Raw genomic sequence first — 22521 nt, 5'->3', positions numbered from 1 at the left:
TTGACTGCATGTACTGAACATTTAGTCAAATAAATATCCTGTAATTTTCATTGAATAAATCTATACTAGAACTAAAAAAATCAGATGACTAAATTATGACTAAAACTAAACCGTACTTTCATCAAAAGACTAAGACTAAATCAAAATAATTTGCCGGTGCTGACACTGCATATGAACTGCAATGGGTTGTTTAAAATCTACAGCAGTCACACTTCCGTGAAGAATATCACAGTGTTACCAGCTCCAGGAGTATTCATATGATATGAAATACATGTGATGCTTATCTGTAAGCTACATGAGCTTTGAGAAAAAGTCAGCACTGGGAAAATGGAGATGACACTGGGCTACAGGTCAGGATGCTGGTAATTTTTGATAATTAAATACTAACAATCGTTCGGATTGCAGGGCAGGCTTTCATCTTTATGTTTACATTCAATGCACTGTGATGTAAGTGAATGAGAGGAGCAGTTAGAATAAATTCTGGAATTAAATTATGATTAAATTAGTATTATTCAAGACAGTAGAATACGAATTGTAACATAAATGTTTAGCTATGGGTATGCCTGCCCATTTTCAGTGAAGACTCATTAACGACTGATTATCTGCAATACATGGAGACTCGTATTTGGGTAGATAATGCAGAAGGCTGTCTTTTCCCCTGGTAAATGATATATCCACTTTCATTTACAACTGGCCGACCCTTATCAAACGAGCCTCAGTCCAGGATCAAAGTGATGAGGAGACGATACTCTCATCTGGCCAAAAAGCGATTTCTTTCAGGATTGACTTCTCATCTAATGACACCCATGTGCTGGATGATTTGGTAGATATTTGGATATGAGCACTTTTTTTTGGCAAATTAGTTTCTTTGAAGTTAGGGACATGTTTGTCAGTTTGGATATGAAGATGGTAACTGTGGGTATTAAAGTTGCGAATAAATAGTACAGGATGGATGCGTAAACAAGAGGGTGTTATTCGTAATCTTAAAATGATATTTTTTATATCATTATAGATAGCAGAAGCTTTGAAAGTAGAGATCTGAGAAGTATATCAATGCTATGGTTCTGGACACACGGGAACCCGCATTTCTCTTTTTGTAGGGACAGCATATACAAGACTGAGAATTTATTGTAAAGATTATTTGTATGAGGTTTCCTCCAGGTACTCCGGTTTCCCCCCACGGTCCAAAAAACATGCTGAAGCTAATTGGAGTTACTAAATTGCCCGTAGGTGTGCATGTGTGAGTGAATGGTGTGTGAGTTTGTCCTGCGATGGGCTGGCCCCCCATCCCAGGTTGTTCCCTGCCTCGTGCCCATTGCTTCCGGGATAGGCTCCGGACCCCCCGCGACCCAGTAGGATAAGCGGTTTGGAAAATGGATGGATGGATTATTTGTATGAAGTTGGTCATGAACTAAGAAGCTCTGTGAGTGTGCCAGATTTAATCCCGCGAGATTCCTAATTTTACACTTTCTGATGGAAAATTTGATACAAGTAAACAGTTATATTCAAATTTATTTCAGTACTACATTCGTGTTTTATTTGTTTAGCCGGCGTTTTAAATGAAAGCAGCGTAGAGCTGAGAGATGAGGATCAGACAGTGCATGGAGAATTTGGGGCCCATTTGGGGCCGACCTTGTAATCACAGACATCCCAACACTCAGTCACTCAAGTCAACTCAAGTCACACACTGCCTCCATTTAAATGTAGAGCTCTCCCACGAGAGCCTCCAGAACAAGAGCTTTCTGACCAAAATCTACTTGGGAGCAACTAGGGAAATACAGTACATAGTCTGATCTCTGCAGTGTTGCACTGCATTGTCGAAGGAGCCGTTTGCCCTCCACGAGGGCAGAACTGCATTAAAGATGGAGGGCAGGCTTTCTTTCTTCGAAAGTGCTCACAGGCCTCAGACTTTCCATTACCTTCCATGGTACCTTTCCCTGCATTCAAAAGACAGAAATAATAAGAGATATTCGGCAGTCCATCAGACTGACTTTTATTAATGTGGGAATTTGAGTTTTGAATTTTTTTTCCTCTGTTCTTTCAATGAGCTGACCTTTCACAGGGAGATCTTCCAGAAATCCATAATAAAAAAGATATGAGAGAGTCGTACAAGCCTGGGGAATCCACACAGACCTCGTCATTCATGTGCTGGCAAGAATGTTGGGAGGACAATGAGAGAGAATAACCGGGCATGACTCAACACATTCTCTTCATTACACTTATCATCCATTCATCCATCCATCCATAACCACTTATCCTGTACAGCAGGGTTCCCCAATTCCGGTCCTAGTGCCAGAATCCAACACAGTTCTCAGATTTCCTTGCTCAGACACATCTACTCTACCTGATAAGTAGCTGACAAAGGTGTGCCTGAGCAGGGAAATCAGCACACTGCATTGGATTCTAAACCTCCAGGACCAGAAGGGGAACCCAGCTGTACAGCGTTGGGCCTTGAGGCTTCCTCTGGGGGCACATATGTAAAAAAATATCATACAGCATGGGCAATTTAAAGAAACCACCTAACAGCAGGTGTTTGTACCATGGGAAGAAACATCAGATGCAACAGAAACCCATACAAACAGAAGGAGAACATGCAGGAGAGGGAGAGAGAGAGGGAGAGGGAGAGGGAGAGGGAGAGAGAGAGAGAGAGAGAGAGAGAGAGAGAGAGAGAGAGAGAGAGAGAGAGAGAGAGAGAGAGAGAGAGAGAGAAGCAGGGGCAGAAAATGGAGCTGCAAGCCTGGAGGTATGAAGTTACAGAACATAGCAAAGCCTACGTATTGCTGTTTCACTCAGCAGATTGTACTGGCTACTTACACAGCTTACAACGTTGCACTTTAACCTATTAAACACTGTTAAAAGTAATGGTATAAGAAACAATGTATCAAAAACTGGTGTAAGGGATCAAACACACTGTAACTCAATGCCTGTTTTTAATAGGGTGACCAGATAATTCATATCAGGGATGACACTTCTGAGCTAATTCAGGTTTTACAAACCACAACTGAAAGGTTCCTGTGCTTGGCCAAACAGTTCAGTTATTCTCCTGCTGACTGGTTTGTTTCCTTGATTTTGTGATTCATTTCCAGCTGTGTCACGTTAACATTAACAGCACATGCATGACTATAGGAGACTGACCATCAACACACAGTAAGAATTCAGTACTTAAGTGAAATGCAGGTGCTTTTAATTGAAACTGTAGTTTACAAATCCTGTCCTAGCTGAACGTGTCCTCCCTGATATGGATTATCTGGAACCAGTACAAAAGGGTTAACACCTGAGTAAACACAACTGATTATGTATCTTACTAAACAACAGTAAAGCAAACATTTGCAAACGTGACAACTCCACATGTCTATAAGGACCATGCTAATTGTTATTGTGGAACAATACTAATAGTGTAATTGACTTAAAGTATGATTACGTTCCCCCTAAAAGCCAGGAAAAAAACAAAAAACAGAAATGGTACGCTTGTTTAATTCTGTAGAAATGTTATAAATTTATTGGTTTCATAACAGAAGTCCATTGGCAAGCAATGCTTATATCTGCACATACAATATCTTCTTCACAGACATATGAATTGCTAGTGTAGTCACTGACTTGCAAAAGGATGCTAAATACAAATGATTGATTAAAAAAAAAAACATACCACATACATAATTTTATTGCAAAGGTGTAACTAATTAAACCACCCAACGTGACTGCTTGTCAAAGACCTTTTTAACTCAGAAAAGCTTGTAGAACTATAATTTGGCTTTTAATTTATTACTATTTGAAATTGTTTTACTTATAGCTTTCAGTTATAAAACCAATAAATTTTGAATGAATTAGCAAGCTTCCCAAATACTTTCTGTGAGAACTCCATGTCATTTTGTAATCATGCACGAGAAGTATATTATTAATTTTTAATATAGAGTAAACATTTCTGGGTGGTTAGCCCTCAGCCAAGAACCAAGGAGGGTGAGATAGGGGACACCCTGGATGGAAGGTAGGGCCATCTCTCACACCTCACACTTACAGTCCACCTCACTGGACGTTCTGGGTCTGCGGGAGTAAATCCAGACAGGCACTGGAAGAATACGGGTATGTAAACTGCCCCACAAGCAAGATAATGCGTCCGTTCTCTTAAATATCATACAGAAACATAGTAACAGTTGTATGCAGTGGTGGTACAGTACCTAAAAACCATACTTGAGACACCTTACTAGGAAAATTATTAAAAGTTACCCATTGAAAGACCACTTGAGTTTTAGGGTATCATATTAACAGTATCTTAAGTATCAAAAGTATTTAGCTGGTATTAAATGTAAGATCAAGAAAAGTGGGGATAAAAGTTATTCATTTAGATTCAATAACCTTCTGTACCAGTTTCTAAAAGAAGAAATAGATGTTATTGGACAGACAACAATGTACAGTACTTCCCAGACGGCCTAATCACCCCTCACCCGCATCGTATCCCTGCTCTTCCCATACCCCAACCTCTGCAATCTGTAGGCCCCCAATACATTCGCCAAAATAATCTTTATTAACAGCCCAACTTTGTGTTCCTTAACACAATCAAGTTCACCTCATTTCATGTGCCACCACTAATACTTGCAATATGGGACAAGAAGAGACCAACTAAGCTGGTCAGGAGTGCTAGGCTGTTCTTTGGACTCTGCTGAGGACATAGGTGAGAGGAGGATGTCGGCCAAATGTACATCCATTATGGCCAATCCCTGTTACTCCCTGCAAGAGAGTGAGGCCGTTATGAAGCTCCTTCAGCACTGGGCTACTTCAGCCAACTTGCAAGAAAGAACGCTTCCACAGGTGCTTCATTTCATCTGCCATCAACAATTATATCACTCAGTGTAATATCTGTATCTGTGTTTAGGTCATCCATCTGTGCCATGTGTAATTGTGTGCAATCACTTTTCTTCTTTATTTATGAATCTGTCCAACTTTAATAGTTACAGCGTTCACAGTCAAGTGGCTCTACAGCTGCCTTTTGCTTCCTTTGCTGCCACCAAGTGCTGCTTCAATTTTTGTGTTATTTGTCACAAAATTAAATCAGGTGTACATCTTCATCCATATGATGATTTTTCATCAAGCACCTAAGTGTACACTTAAAAAGTTACGTGCTTATTCTCCCCTCATCGGAGACACGCCCACTGCACTTAACCTGAAAAAGAAGGTGCAGCTATGCAAGGAGTATAATTAATTCATAAAGCAAGAAAAGAGGTTCACAATCTCGATTTTAGCAACAAGCAAAACGTGGAACGTGAACTTTAATTTACATTGAGAACCTCCCTGAAATCCACAGAAACCTATTTATTTTTAGAATGATTCTCTAAAACCGAAGCTCTTATGTTTAAAACCAGGAAGAAATACTATAGTTCTTAATTAAAACACTGCACATATTAGTCTCCCATTTGGGTATCAAAATACCGCATGCGTTAACGGGATCAAAAACTTAATATGTCATAATATAACAGTAAAAAATAAATGCTATGCATTAGCTTCCCCAGCACTAGTAATTATAGGTTTTAAGCATGACTTAGACCAAGGGTGGCCAATCTTATCCACAAAGGGCTGGTGTGTGTGTGTGGGTTTTCGCTGCAACTCTCTAATTTGGTCACTAATTAGAGGACTGATTGGCTGAAGAGTCCTCACACCTGGGAATGAACAGCTGACCTAATGGTTACCCCAAAAACCCACATATACACCGGCCCTTTTCGGATAAGATTGGCCACCTCTGACTTAGACACCTGGTCCATATTAAATGACACAAAAGTACCAGGTACAGCAGTAAAAAATTTATTGTTTTTCCACATAAAAAATGCAAAAAAAGGACACAGTTTGTTTGCAAGTCCATTGACAGCAGATCGTTTAAGGCTACCCTTATGCCTCCCCTGTTGCCACATATCTGCAGATCTTCCATATGACATCACCACAGTCCTCATTCCAATCTCTTGAAAATATCACTGGTCTTCTCCCTCATTTCAACTGGAGGACAACCTGTTAGGTTTTGGGGTGGGGGGAGGAAAAGATAAGTGTGTTAGACAATGAAACCGAATCGGTGAATAATGAATTGTAATGAATCGGTGGGCTCAGGTCATGGCTTTCAGGAAGATGCAGCAGGTCTTTAGACTAGATGAGATGCCGGAGCTTCTCTCCTGAAGACCTTTCGCTCTTTAGATCAAGTTGTTCTCCACTCAGTTCATCTCTGCTAATGTTCCTCCCCACCCTCAGCCAACGCCTCACTTATTTTTAAGCCCTCACTGCAGTTTGCCAAGCATTATCATGTCTTGCATGCCTATGCAGCAGGCTTTTGAGGACTGGTGTTGAGCATGTCACAGCCTTTGCCAAGCAACATCATCATCAATCACACAAAGGGAGGTTTAAAAGGGGCATACATTCTTCAAGTCCTGATCTACCGCAGTGATGAATCCAAACCATGCTTATCTTTGCCTTTTTCTGCTGGAGCTTGTCTTTAAAGTCGGAATCCCAAACCTCTGACCCGTCACCTCAAAACAAACACGCTGAGACCTCAGTAAGTTCCTCCTATTTCATATTGCAATACAGCTGTGAGAAAAAAACTTACATTTTCAACCACGACAAGCACTCCATCATGTATTCTAAGATCAAACACAAAGAGGAATATATACGAGCACAGAAAAATGCTATTTAATTTAAAGTGAGAGAGAGAATGATGAGAGATACATTGTATCAGAGTGAAGACAGGATTTTAAAAACTGAAACACTCCACTGGTCTTCAGGTACTTATAACCAGAGTGATGCAGGCACTTTATATAGAGACGGTCATTTTTAATTAATCAATTTGGAGAACATCAGCATCTGTAGCTGTTGGCTGCAGGTTCATGTTAATTCACACCCTTGCTGACCATGATGCACGCAGAATAACAGCATGTGTACTGTGTACTGGGAGGGGGAGGCGGGGGGGCTAACAAGAATTGTAGGAAGAGCATTGTTGTGTAATGTGAACAGAAACACTCAAGTTGCTCCAGGCAACCTGATGTCGCACAGAACCAGACAGCCCCCCCCCCCCCCCCAGCTGAAGCACGTATAACGACACTCGCTAGCTTTTCACTACATCCATCTCACCATGCCCCTCCATCAGCCCCCACCCAGCTTCATTATATTCCTGTAAACCCTCACTAACCCCCTAGTCATACTGATGTTTGATATTTTTCCAGGAGAAATCTCTCCTGAATACAAAATGATGGTGATTGCAAACACAACATAATAACAACACTGCATCATGACACGCCGAGATGCTGCTACATTCTTCCTGTACCACAGGCCATACTGAAAAAAATACATATTGCCTTGCCTCATTAGTTTCTGCATGCAAAATATGGTATGTTCAGCAGAGTGGTGTATTAATGCAGTAAGTAGTAATTTGTTGCAGTTTTGATAGACACAGCCCATGAAAGAGATTGCTGCCGACTTTAGCGGGTGTGATCATGCGTGCCATCTTCGAAATGCTGTTTATGGTTCCTCTTTATGCTGGCATTAAGCTTTTAAGGAAATAAACAACCTTAGAAGTATGAAGGTGTATTCAGATCTTCTGCCGTGGCACCTGGTAACCCACTCAGCACACAGGAAAACTGAAGATGTGAGCAGACTTGGCCTTTTAGAGCTCTGCTGCCTCCATTCTAGCTTATCTTGCATGTACAGCAATTGGTCTATAATGATGGTTCTTCGTAGCTAAACATCAACCAACCCAATAATCCTCCATCTTGCTCCTGCTATTCAGAGAGTAACTCCAGTTCATCATCCCATTGAAATACTGGAACCGGCCGAGAGAAAAGGGTCAGTGGCCTGGTATCAGAACTAGTCTAAAGTCGTGTTCCATTACAGCAACGGCATCAACAAGTCCTGATTTGCAGCTCATTTGCTATTCATCGACTTCATTCCTTCACTACAATCTAATCACAACACTCGGGCATTGCTGGGTTAGGGTTACAGCAGTGTATCTATATTTTCAGGAGAAACAGGTGTTTGATCATTTGTTTAAAATGCATTCACATTTACATAAATTTACATTATATTGAATTAAATATTCCATATAGTTTTATCATCATTCTGAAAACATATGGATGACTTGCAAACTACTGAATCATTAAACAGCAATTTGACAGTCATAAAATTAAGTCATTGCCGCTACAGAATACAATTAATACTTAATCAGTAATTATGTACTGCTTATTTATTTATTCATTGTATTACTTTCCCTGCCAGACTCCATCACAGTACACCTTACCTTATTAGCACCCTCAAGGGAGCTGACCAGGCCCTGCAGCTCCTCACGGTTCATCTCAATGGACACGGGCCTCACGGCGCCACCCTCCCTGATGTCCAGGCTCAGGTTCAGCAGCGGTGTCTGCAGCGAGGAGATCTTGTCGCTGGACAGAGCCAGCTGGAAGGACAGCAACCAGAAAGAGTGCAGAGGGGGTGTTACAGTTGCTATGCTGACATCACTAGTCTGCTCATCATATTCTGATTTTTTTATATCACATGGTTTTTGGTTTCAAAACACATTTACATTGATTTAACAGCATACACAGAACTGCCACTAATGACTATTTTTCTATGTATTAATCTATGAACTATGTTACTAATTGGTTGATTAATCTAAAGGATAATATTTCCTCCAGATAATCAATTTAAAATTTGTTGATCAGTGGTCATTGTCGACACACTACAGCACACAGTGCACAACAAGAAAATGTGTCCTCTGCATTTAACCCATATGTGACATCGTGACACAGCAGGGGGCAGCTAATTCAGCGCCCAGGGAGCAGTGCTTGGAGGCGGTACCTTGCTGGTCGGGGATTCGAACCAGCAATTTTTCAAATACAAATGCACTTCCCTAACCATTAAGCCACCGCTGCCCACTGCCAACTTCAGCATTTAATTTAAGTACATTTTATTTGGGTAATAACAAACTGTATGTCATTGCAGGGCTTTAGATAACTGATAATGGCTTTTCGACACTTTCGACTTTATTTTCACTCGCAATTCGATAAGTACATTGTCTAAAATAGAAATGTATTGTGACACCCAAAAGTTTATAATCTGTATAAATTTGTCATATCCTTATGCTTATTAAATTCAGTTAGTGGAGTGCACAACATGCTACTGTTTTTTGTCAATCATGGAAGCGGTAAGTACTGAAGTGGGGATGAATAAATGGACAGCTCAGCAGCCACAACAACTTTTAAAAGAGGAAATACTGTGGTCAAACAGTAAAAGTCAATCTTTTTTTTTTTTTTAATATATAGTTTCCATTTTTATTTCAGGTCACAAATTATACTTAATTTTTTTTAGTTTCTGTTTGTTTCAGTTTTAACTTTATATAACAACACTAGTCCCAACAAGCCCACCGTGCATGAACACACACATTGGCACCATCAATCAACGTAGACGAAGAACTGGGGTAATGGCTTTGCTCAAGGCGAAACACATTGCCCTGCGACATATGCACGTGATTGCCTTAGTGTAACATGGAAATGGGAGGAAAGAACAGGAACCCCAAACCGAAGGTGAAGACAACCAGGCAAAAATAAAAACCAAAGAGCAGCGGCAGCATGAGGAAGGGAAGCACACACAGGGAAACATCAGCAATCAGTCTGGCCATGTGTTCAGTCTGGCCATGTGTAACAACACTCCCTCTTACATGACTCTTACGGAGGCAGAGGCGATGTGTAAAATGTGGTTATCACCTCCTCCTTGGACATCTTTAGTCTGCCCCATGACAGCTGCACATCCACTCATTTAAAAACGGGTCCACAAACACGCCCGACGCCATCCCAATGGGTCTTTCTCAAGCTTTCACTAGCATTTCACAGAATAAAATCTTGGTGAACGGTCAGAACACAAAACAAAACCAGTATTAAATGTTACAATAGGTGCTTTCACGCTGAAGTCCAAGTTCCTGGGTCTTGAAAGAGAACTTTTGTAGCCAAGTACTGTCTGGTTCATGGCACTGCCTACAACGGGTCACATGATCTGAGCTGAGGTCAAGTAAGCGGTGACGTCAACAGTCATTTTCATTTTCAATAATAAGCTGGTCTGACCAGCTGATCTCCAGTTCACCAATGACACCTTACGATAAACTAGCACTTCGCTTGCACAATTCAAATTGTTTCTGAATATTATAATCTGAACAAATACTCAACAACGTTTATACACCATCGTCGGTCCACTTTGTGCATTCTTCCCTTTGCTTTATCATGTTGGTCTGCCATTTCCATATACTGAAAACAAAAATTGGAAAGTATAACGTCCTTGTATTTCTGTGTAATGTAAACCTGGCGTTGCTGCTTGTGGTCAATCAATTAGCAAGCTATCACTATAACCCACACACAGCAGTTCATGTTTGAACAAAAAAGGACCTATAGTCTTGAAGGACCAAGTCTGAATAAGTGTTTGGGAACCACACAAGCCAAGCTGCTTTTTCCTGGTTCAGGATAAAAAAGTTCCTGTGTTTGGAAAGCGTACTATAAATGCACAATAAAAATGACCTCCTGAGAACACCTCTCCCATCAGGTCTGCCTCAGTGCTTCCAGGATTGTCCCAGGACAGGACCACCTTGCCGAGAAAGCACCAGAGAGCTTCCCTTAACTGAGCAGCATTCCAACCGCATAGGATTTATGTGCCTGCGTTCCCACCGGCCACTTGTCTTCTTCTGAGCATAAACAAATGTATGTCCCTTACAAGCAGTAAATAACACTTTAGTAGATTTATTTTTCACCCCTCTCAGTAACCAGAGCCTAGTCAGAACATAAGGGACCATCACCTTTCCACTCACACTGAATACGTAACAGATGCAGTATCTATAGAGGATCTATCTATAGTTTTTAGGTGAAGACCTGTCTCATTCCAGAATGTGAGGATTATACCACAGTCCACCAACATTCGAGGCATAAAAAGCAGATTTAAAAATCTGTTTCACCAAAAGAACAGAAGAACATTTTAGCACCTAAAATGCAAGCATCCATGTAATAGATGACTTTCAGTCAAGACTGAGAGAGTTTAATACTTTTCTCTGCCAGACTGACCATTCTTCTTATTAAAGAGGACATATTCTGTTCACATACATCTCCCAGCACATTCACTCCACCAGTCAGTCAACAGATATGAATGATAAGAGAACTCCTAGCCAGGCCGGTTAATCAGGGCCCCTACTGATGCTTTCGGAGTTAAGAGTTCCTCCTTCTAGTGGGTGGAATTCAGCAAATCGGAAGTTTTCCCAGAAGTGGAGAAAATGGAAAGGACGTCCCAGTGTTACTGCTGATGTGGAAAGATAATTATTTCTGTTTTGGGATGGAGTGCAGGATTACAGAGGCTGGCTTACTGAGGAGGAAACCTCATTCAGGCACGGGTTTCCGGAGAGCGCCTGTCCCTGGACAATCCCTGTGTTTTCACCTCAGAGATAAGAGTTCCTCCAGGCCAGAGCGATTCTAGTGAATTGCTGGTCAAATCCCTAGGTGAGCATGGAAACCCGATAGCCAAGTATTGTCTGGTTCATGGCACTGATGATCTGAGCTGAGGTCTAAACTTAACTTTTTTTTTTTTTTTTTTGGGGGGGGGGATTGTTGTTGAACAGAAACAAAGGGCATAAATAAATCGGCTCTGACAAGTGCAAAGTACAAAGAGGGTGGATTTCTGTGACCTTGATGCTAGAGTGTAATTAATGTGTAACACAGGTATTTTAGCGATGGTCTTCCTCATGATTCCCAGCACCCAGATAAAGCTTAATGGATAATGCGTAGCTCTCAGCAATGTTCTCACTCTCTCACCATTCATGCTCTGCCACACAAAAATATGTCAGCTCAGGTTTGCTGTGCTCGGCGTTTGGCCGCATATCTGCATCCCGTATCTGGACCATCTGTCATACTGTGTAGACGGACCTGTGCTGATCATCTTCAAGCAGTTGTGTCTCCAGAACCCCAGATATAGTTTAACTAGCAGGAGGGGGGCAATTTTGCATCACGCAGCTTCCCGAAGATCTTGGCAAAGCCTGCAAACAGGAAGCGTCTCAGCAAGAACGGCACAGAGGATCATGTGAGGCAAATGCTGGATTGAAGCAGAGTGTAGAGGCATCTGTGGTAGGCTGGGCTTTTCAAACCATTACTCTGTGCTTTCTGAGTACATTCACCAGTAAGGTATCATCAAACTTTCATTCAAAAACTTAAATATTTACTCATCCATTCATTTACAATGACTGCTTCTCCAGTCTAAAATGGACTTATTACAGAAAGCTTATAACAAAGCTCATTACAGAAAGCTTATAACAAAGCTCATTACAGAAAGCTTACTGTATAACAAAGCTTATTATAGAAAGCACAGGATGAGGCAGGACACAGCCTGCAGCGAGATAATAAAAATAATGTTACTTAATACTGATCTCTTTGCTTAATGATACATGCGTTCTGAAAGAGTTTACACTAGTAACATCTTCTTGATAACAGGAAATCGAAGGTTCACATAATCATGGAACGTCGAGTTTCGGCCACCGATGCACATCCACAAATCGGGGCTAAAAAAGATGAGGACTGTTTTCATTACACTGGGAGCCGAGGCGAATCAGAAAGGCCTCGGCTTCCGGGGGTCCGTGCCCCTGACACACAGCCGGAGCTTACGGCGACACAACGGGTCACCCTAGGTCTAGTGCGTCAACCGGGCACTTTAAGGTCACATCCCCATTTAACGCAATGCTGGCCTTCACTGAAATAACTTTGATTTCGGTATGTTCCCCCACAACCTCCCTGGGGACGCCAAGGTCAGATGATGCGTCTATCCTCTATGGAGCACCAGAGAGCCCGGACGGTACTCAGTTAGATAACAACGCTTCAATACGTTGACCACTGATACAGCAGCAAGTATTCCAAGACCACCAACAGGGCTCAGAGATGCCCTGATCCGGTCCAGGAAGATAATAAATGTTTCATTCCCACGTCTGAATGCTGAAGCAGCCATGGAGAACTGGCATTTTCCCCTTAATAATGTCATACATGTTACAACATCCAAAATAGCCTTAAAGAAGATTTACCATTTTATTAAATCAGGAGTTATACCCCTGTGCCCCCTCACTATAAACGGAAACAGCCATATTTACACAGTGCCAGGGATTTACTGTGAGCCTGGGTGTTTCGGATGGCAGATTCCAAAATGATAGATAAACTAAAAATAATCATCATAGGGCTCAATTAAGTTAATTAAAAATGGAACTCCAATCACAGGCACTAAATGAGGCAATGACACCAGTCATGCAACAATGTGTCAGATTTCACTGATACACAAAGTAGTAACCTGAGAAAATGACCTCTGGAATAATAACGTGGTCAGACAAGCACTTCTCAAAGAGCGAGGAAGCGGCAGTATGCCGTGCAGACGAAGCTTCACGGGACAACGGAAATTAGCCCACGGCAGAGATGGCTGCTTACAGCTGGAAAAGCAAATCCATATTAATTACGCTGCACTACGGGGAGTGTTTAAGTGAAATCTCTCTGATGATATAAATCCTAGGACGTATGCGTCCGCATCTTGCAGTGAATTTGTCATAATCCGGGAACAGTTACAGTATGACTTGATGATGGAGATGAGTGAGGAAGTGTGGACAGTATGATGATCACTGTTATAGCTACAGGAAGGAAATCTCTGATATTGAGGGTCTGTGGTGATGCTGCCCCTGCTGGCCATTAAAGGTAGTTCCATAATTTGGTCAAAGAGATATAACATAAGCCCCAATCAACAAGAGTCATACAGCTCTCTCAGAAAAGTGGCAGTAATTATAGAAGAGACTCCTACCATGTAAACAATGGCTGCTCTCATACATGCCTCATTAAAGTAACCCAAAAACTGACGAGCTGAAGAGAGGCACAAGATGGTGCAGCAGGAACAAAGGAGGAAGTACACAGAAGAGTCCCAGTTAATTCAAACAGCGACTGAAAGGACAACAGGAAGCATACTGGGATGGACACAGGGATCCGCACACTCCTACACTGCATAGGAAACGTTTGTGTTCATACATGTTGTCTAAAGATCACTGCAAATATCAACATTTTAAAACAGATGATCTTTTTTTTTTTTTTTAAAAAAAAAAAAAAAAAAAGAAAGGTCACCAGGTACATTTTCAGATGAAATGGGACTCAAATGGGACTTCGGTCTATGCAAAGCATCAGCTCAAGCCATCTGTTAGTTATCTCACAATGGCACAAATGAGAAAACAGTATATGGGGATGCTGTACCAAGATTCTACTAATGGATGGCCATTCAAAGCTTAAGGAATAACTCCATCAGTGTTGATTGGCTTACAGGATGATGACATACCTTAATCTGCCAGTCAAAATCCTGCAGCTGGGCAGAAGATACGGCATTTGTCCTTTCTACTAGAGACTGTCGGATCTCTTCATGTCGGGCCTTCAGGCATCCTAAGACAGCATCGGAGTAGCTGCTGTCCAGCTCTGCCAAAGACTCCTTTACCTAGGAGACAGGAGTCAATCTTCGCTGACATCATGTTTACAGCAACTACTGCGCAGATCTCACTCGAATGCATCAGAACATCAGGAACACAGCTTTAGGTGCTTGTCACCCTGGTCAGCACAATGGCTTGACAGGTATCACTGTTGCAAGCTTGAATCCGGGCTCAGTTCTAAGCAATCCTCTAGTGTTTTGTAGATCATAATATATTAGCTGTTCACATAACAGACAATGAATTACCTTCAGTCATTAGTCAATCATTTAAAGCTAAATACTATGGAAACCACTCATTTTTACATGTGTGTCTACTGGAGATATAAACTCTTGCAAATATTTTAATCCTTGGGCAGTTCTAGGGTCATAGGTTATCTGGGGTTGAGAGTGGCAACTGTCATGTGATGCTGATTGTATTTAAAATAACCTGGGCATTGCTAAAAGCAATCACGACATAGGCCCTGTAAGTCCGCTGGTTACACCCACGTTTGCATCAATTATAATTTTTTAAAATTATTTGAGAATTAACATAGCTATTTATTTGGTATCTGCACACAGTGACTCCAATTGTTGCAATTACAACATATTCACAAGCAGCTACGTTATTAAACTTAGTCAGTACTATCCAAGCCATCATAAATGAGTAAATCATAAAGAAATGAACCGTTTTGAAGACAAGTTACACTTGACATAAGGCCTGAACATGTCACACTAAATATCGTCTTGATGAAGATATGCATGTTTGATGTATGTTGGTCGTTACCCAAAAGATAACCTTAAGCGAACGATTACAGTTATGAATTTGCTAATGCACAGTTCCTAAAACCTTCCTTCCTCTCTGCAACAGTAAACACAAACCCAATTTTGAAGCTACATTCAAAATAAGTCAAAACTTTTAACTTATTTTGCAAAATCAGTCCACTCAAAACTCTTTCATCTTTGCTCAAAAGCAAACACTGCTAGCAGATCACACATCAAGCCATTTAGCACACAAACACTACTGAGTAGTTATTATACACTACAACTAAAAACTGAAAACACTACCAGCTAAAATTGTTCCTGCCATACAGAAAAACAGGTTTACCATGGAAATGGCCTTTTCATGTCAAGTTGGAAAACTGGAAACCAAAAAAGTTATTCAGCAATAATGTTTGCATACGATTATAATTTGTAATGTTTGTAGAATTCAGCACTCCATAAAAGTCTAGTTTCAGTTCTGAATTCAAATTCACCACGGTATAAACTGTGTTTTGATGAATAAGGAGGTGTTTAAAAATGTACAAAAACGGAAATTCAGATCTGCAAATTGTGTCTAACTAGGTGAACAATGTTTACAGCTACGCCAAATGAGTGAGTTTTGGAAATTGACAATTCCGGTCTGATAATGCAGTTCAGTGTTTTAGCAATTCAGAAAAATTGTCAGGAGTACAGTGAGCGGCCAGCTCATCCTGTGAGTTTTGGGCGTTTGCATGGTTTGAGTGCTGCTCAACACTGCTGTTTTCATAGTTTTGATTTTTTTAATTTAGTTTTTAACCATTATTTTTATGTTTATTTTCATTTGACAATTTTAGTTTTAAGGTTTCAGCGTACAGCAACTGGTTCAACTTGGCTGTCACTACTCCCGACATTCGACAAGTTAGCGAATTCAGCACGTTCAGCTGAAGCAGACGCTAGGCATTTCTCATAAGACCCATAGGAGATGGCCACTGTTCTCATCTAAGTTACTAAGTTTTGGAGTTGCATTCCTATAATCCGATTTTTCCAATTGGACATGTATATTTTAGTACGCGGTTTTAGTGAACTTGAGGTTTTTCAGGAACGCATTTGTTGCACTGTAGCAAAACTGACTGTATCACCAGGGCTTCAGGTGACGGGCAAAACCTTTGGCCAGACGGCAGCTTTTCTGTACTATACAGATGTTTATCTACGTCCAAAATATAGCAAATGTTTTCTTATAGCTTTAGATTTCATTAACGATAATAATGGAGTTGAGTCATGGGCCAAACTGTACAACATGACGGCTCTCACCTCTTTATCTGGAATGTTCTTCCCAACAGTGAGCCGAAAGATGGCGGAGAGTGCGTCCAGGAGCTCCATCCACTCAGTCAGGCTCCACCTGGTGCCGTAGTCCGCCATCTTTGGGGGGCTTCTCCCACATACGCCATCGACCACTCTGTGCAGAAACTGAGGGGTTGCGGGATACCACATGTACTCATGGAGACATCAAACAAGCATAACAGCTCAGACACAAGGAATTCACCCACAACCTTCACATGCATTATTGTTGCAACTTATTTTGCGAGCCGATACATTTCATTAAATTCATCAATCCATACATCCCTCAAGTGTGGTACACTTTATAAAGGTGAACAGATTTGTGGGCAAAAATCATTCTTTGAATTAATAATAAAATGCAAAAGTTAAACATAAAAAAGACATAAAAAATGTAATACTGATTTTTTTTAAGTTCTATTTTATATTGATTGTTTAAAGAGAAAGATCAAATAGCAACTTTGGTTTGATTACAGAGGGCAGAGCCTACACGTCTGTGCTTTTCTGATATCATGGATTTCATTTGCATGACTGACTGTAATAAGTGGAATCTTATAATTTTATGTTATTGTAAAACAACTAGAATAAAATCATTTATTCATTTCTGCATTCAGGCTTCAAAAAATAAAAAATGGGGGGGTGGGCATAAAATTTAACAAGTCTTCCTCAATTTCATAGGACATGAAAATCATTGCTAAATTATTTCCCCCCGCTGACATGGGGCAGCTGGGATTTGGCCTTCCACCCAAAATAGTCACCCAGGCCTGTTCCAAAGGAAGGACAAGTCCATCACAGAAGACTAAATAAATTCCAAAAATTGAAGACCAATAATTCTCATGAACTACTCATGAACAATAAATAATTCTCATGAACAGTGGGATGAATCCAGATCCAAGACAGCGTAACAACACAGAGAGAATTGAACTCCACACGTAATGCAGGCACAGCCACATTAGCTCGAAAAATATCCTTTTGGCACTCAGCACACTTAAGGGCAAGTAAAGTGAAACACTGCATACTGTGGTAACAGCCAACGAGCACCGAACCCGAATACACAGACAGGAAACACAAGGTTGTAAGACGCCGAACTGCAAGATGCACCTATGGTGGAAGATTTACACATGCTAAATACACGCGAGGATCGGACCGAGTGCACTCAAGACATAGTCAAACACATGCATGACAATAGTGAACCGCAATCATTAACATCAACAACAACAATATAAGGGCTTTAAGGACTGTTAATAAAAAGCGTTATTTTCCCATCAAGCAAGTCTCCATGTCTCTCTCTGCCCCCGTGATGCCGTGGTCCGCCAATTGCCACACTATATTGTGTTTTTATTTAAAGTTTTTACTATAAAATCCAGAAAATGAAAATTAAAAATTAATATTTGGTAGACTTGTGAACGAATTAATCGAATTCCAATGCCTTCTTATGGGAAAAAATGCCTTGGTTCGCATACAAATCGGTTCACGACCACTTTCCTGAAACGGATTGTGTTCCTGAACCGCGGGCACCACTGTATTTGTTAAACTTCACCAACAATTCAATTAATTCATTCAACTAATTTGTCAAATGACCCATAAAGTACTGGATTAACTAAATGTGGTGTGCTACTGGTCCAGTAAAAAAACACACTGGTGTATTGGATTGCTGCGGAAAATACTGTGCAGACACCAAGAGAGCTTATGTAGTGTTTAAGTTAACACATCATGACTGACATATCATAGTTTTACACCAACATCGAAATTTAAACGTCACTGACTGCCTAAGACATTTCAGATCTGAACACATTACTTATGTAGGGCACCATAAAAGTGACACAAAAGCATGGTAGCTGCAGTGTCTCGTACCACATAAAACATAGTCAGCATGGTAACGGAGGCAGAAAGGACCTGAATAAACAGCAATGATACCACACACTGTGATGCAGAGGGACGTGCCAGAAAAGAAAGGAACAGGCAGAGTCGGGCCTTTACTTCCTCCCATATCTACTGTCCAATCCCAAAGAGCTCTTATGCATCAAATTTATAAACCTAATGCAGCCCATTCAGAAAAGGAGCAAGTTATTCAGGCTTCAAACAGTTCCATGCTAATCCTCAGACAAATATTTATCAATGGAATATCAGTCAAATCTATTCCATGCTAATCCTCAGACAAATATTCATCAATGGAATTCAATATGATGTCTTTGAACTCAAAGAACAACTTAAAAAGAAAAACTTTATGACTGACCCTAACCCTAAAATTCATGGACTGATTTTTGGATTTCACAATCAGAAAAGATTTAACAAATGTGTCAGTCCTTTGGTGCTGATACTTACTAAGGGCTATTCCTCTGTGTGAGAATGGATTCGTATGTGCATATTATGTTTATTTTCTGCCGATAAGCAGTAAGTGATTTCCTCTGAACTCCACCACCCCCCCCCCCCCCCCGAACATGGAGGGAGAGGAGGGTATATTATACATTTGGTCTGATGTTGGGAAAGTGGGGAGCAGGTCTTCATTGCAGCCTTGTAGATGGAAAAACGCAACATCCCAAAAAGAGAGAGAATCCATAAGACTCCACCAACTGCAGTGACACTACAAGGTCACTGGCAGGGCCTATTGGCAGCTCTGGTTTCTTAAAGAAAACCTCAGTTTCTATCCTACAGAGAAATCCACTGATTTATTAACATACGTTTCTTTATGTGATTTCGGCCAAAGCAGCATGCAGCTATGAAAGCAGGGTCAGACAGTGCCAGTGCCCTGGAGCAATTGGGGGTTAAGGGCCTTGCTCAGGGGCCCAACGGTGATGTCTAATCAAATCAAAGTCAACTGCCAGCTAGAGGATTCGAACCGGCATCCTTCTGATCACAGGCACGGCATTCCAAGCTACAGAGCCTCACTAACTGAGAGATGACTGTCTGCATCCTGATGAGCTCCCTGTGACTTGTTCCTCAATACTAAGGTCACTGGAGAGGGGTGACATCGGCTCATTATTTTATATTTAATAAGGGTGAAAAAAGAAGAGCTTCACAAACTAGTGAGCAAAGAATTACACCAATGAAGACCGAAATTTGAGGTTATACTATATAAGCAACCTGCTAGCATTAATACAGTAAAATATTTTTAATAATATAAATTACATCGGATCAATGGGTGATTCAAAGGCCACATACTCAAAGTGCACTGCTAAGTGTTTAAAAGCACAGGCACATTTGGCTCCATTGGTGATCTGCCATATTCATGCGCTTATACAGAATATTCTAGTTTATAATGAATGTAACTGTTTTGCACATGCCCAGTGGGGAGATTCACAAAATCTACACTTGGAATAAAGGACATTAAACATTAAAAACTATCTTTGAAAGCAGCAATGCTCCTTCCTGGAAGCTATGGAGTTATGCAATGCTGTGCTATATTTGCGTACATTTCTGTAAAAACATACTAAACCGCTGCCAGTTTTGCATTTTAAGGCCTGCTTGATCATCATCTCTCGTTTTTGCCCTTTTTACTATTGTTCCGCGCAGTTTAAATATAAGTATAATGTACCGCTAGGTGTCGCTATTGCGCCAATTTGCGGAAATACAACTTTCCTATTCAAAATATTTCAGGATATTACGGAAAATATTTGTTGCATCCCTTATTATTATTAGGCAGCAGATGGGCTCTGTGAGTAATACTGGCCCTCCAGGGAGAGAGAGGGAGATCGAGAGTATTTTATGTTTCCAGAGATAGGCTTCAAACTCCATACAATCCAATTATCATGAGCAACATGACATATATCTAAACAAACACGACAGTTCAAATAAAACCACTATATAAAAACCCTGAAAACGCCTTATAAATTATAATAGTCATAGGTAATTCATGAGACAGAACTGACATGTGAAAGAAACGTTTCCCTGACCTTCTGTTCTACAAACAAATATTTTAATTTGCAGCTTGACACCCTTTTTCAGATAATGCACGGGCAAAATAATCACTAAAATGCTAAGTTTTATTTCTGGAAACCTTAACAACCACTCCTTGTCTTTTTTCCTAAAAATATTATTACTATTGTTTACAACCTTGTTCCAAAGGCTTCTTGTGCCCCCTAGTGTTTAAAACACCAATTTTGGCGCTAAACCTCCATCCTGTAAAACATGCACTCATACAGGTTTTATTTCACTAACGTTTCGCATTACGGAGTTAATTGGACACAAGATAAGTCCCTCCTATGAGGCAGAGAAGTGTGACATTGTAACACGATGCAATGACAGATGAGTACATTGACAGGTCTGTATAACCAAGAAACAGGAATCCAACTAATAATAGTTGGATAATAAACCTTAAAACAAAATAAACCTTAAAATAAAATAAACAGCCTTAAAGGGAATACTAAATCTCCCATTTCTTTAAGTGTCCAAGAAGATGTAGCAAATTGACTGCAAGTTTTTATTATTATTATTCGAGAGAAATCCATTTGTTGAAATCACTGAATATTTCTTGCAGCCTTAACAATTCTGTCCACAAAAATAGGATTGGTCTAAAACTGTATTTACAGACTGCAGCCGTGGAAACGTGCGATTAGATACAAGTGTGCGGATTAAAGTCGCGTTTACCCTGATCATTCGTTAACACGAGAGATTTTACGTCGTTGTGATATAATCTACTGGCTGTATCTATTACGGCAGCATTTCTTTTATAGATAATAATATTCGACCAAAACTAATCAAAGTTCCCTTAAAACCATTTATATTAGCCGTTAAATGTTCAGAAAATCATTAAAACCTGTTCAGTATTAGTAATAGTATTGCTTAAGGTTATTTGTTAGGTAGTAAATCATGCTTTGTTCAGTTGCTTTGCTTATTGACTCTGACATACATCACGGATTTGTTACAAATCCCTCGCGCTCCTCGATCCGACACAGAATACGTTGTCATGTCTGCCTCGGCCTCACAGCTATTAGTTCATGTTGGTAAAAACATTAAACACAATATATAACCGTTTTTTCCTGGGACTATATATGCTGGCTTTGAAGTCGGCTGATATAACGGACACACTTACTTTGGGACATTCTGCTGCAGGCAATTTTTCTATGGATTTGATCATCTTTAGCAGCCGCGCTGCATCTGTATACCCATATCCCGTAACAGCTGCGGGTCAGCTGACGCACAAGCATATCATGTGGCCGTAAAAGTCACGAGGTGAACGGCATACGTCACATATATCGTTTAGAAGCATGCTGGGAAATGTTGTTCCATGTAATTCAGAAACCTTCTAAACGCATTAACATTAAGTAATTCACAGAAGTGAAAACATTTTATCAATATTGTATTTTATTTTTGTCTTTACTAAATAAAAAATTAAATAAATTTTTGAAGTACTTGCAAAGGTTATAGTGACACAGTAGTGTAATAGTTAGCACTGTTAGCTCACACCTCTGTAACAAGTGTTCGAGTTTGATAATCTCAGTCAAAAAAACACCTGACATATATAGTTTACGTTTTTACTTGAAATGTATAAGGATCGCTCTATTATAGCAAAATCTTAAATTAATATGAGTGTGATCGAAGTCATTTAGGCAACAAGATTTGAGGAAGAACCTAAATAGCGGCTAGAAATGATCGACTAGGCAGACAGAAGTCTGCTTTTCTTATCTCACAGGCCATGGAAGGGTAGGGGGTGTATGAACTGTGGAATCAGCCAAGAGTGTAAGAATTTAGGATATTTAGGATACATTTTTGTTATTTTAAAGAAAGTGGACGTGATTATTTAATTACATTTAATAGGAACTAGTAAGTATTTAGCATCATGCATCAAATACACATTTAAAACTTTAAAGAATAAGGCCTTAGTTATTTTAAGAAAGACATCCTACACTGTTGAATTTGGACTATATTTCATTAACTATCAAACAGGCTGCAGCTCCGTTATCAATGTCAGCTTAACATTGTACTCCACCAAGCATCTCAAATCAAGCTTGTAGATGATATAAGAAGGGGCCGTGGGGCACCTTGTAT

The 22521-nt window shown here is 40.3% G+C and overlaps 1 protein-coding gene across 1 annotated transcript; it reads right to left on the bottom strand.

Moving 5' to 3' along the window:
- Positions 1-5777: 5777 nt before the first annotated feature.
- On the bottom strand, positions 5778-21691 carry commd8 (COMM domain containing 8). The gene is made up of 5 exons (XM_048997246.1): positions 21566-21691; positions 16510-16665; positions 14338-14490; positions 8264-8419; positions 5778-5994 (listed from the first exon to the last, which is right to left on the bottom strand). The coding sequence occupies exons 1-5, from the start codon at positions 21608-21610 to the stop codon at positions 5974-5976; spliced, it is 531 nt and encodes a 176-aa protein (XP_048853203.1). The 5' UTR covers positions 21611-21691; the 3' UTR covers positions 5778-5973.
- Positions 21692-22521: the final 830 nt, after the last annotated feature.

Source organism: Brienomyrus brachyistius, unplaced genomic scaffold, assembly GCF_023856365.1.
Source record: "Brienomyrus brachyistius isolate T26 unplaced genomic scaffold, BBRACH_0.4 scaffold32, whole genome shotgun sequence".
NCBI lineage: Eukaryota > Metazoa > Chordata > Actinopteri > Osteoglossiformes > Mormyridae > Brienomyrus > Brienomyrus brachyistius.
Note: the sequence above shows the minus strand (reverse complement) of the source record. Positions and strands in the feature narration are given on the sequence as shown.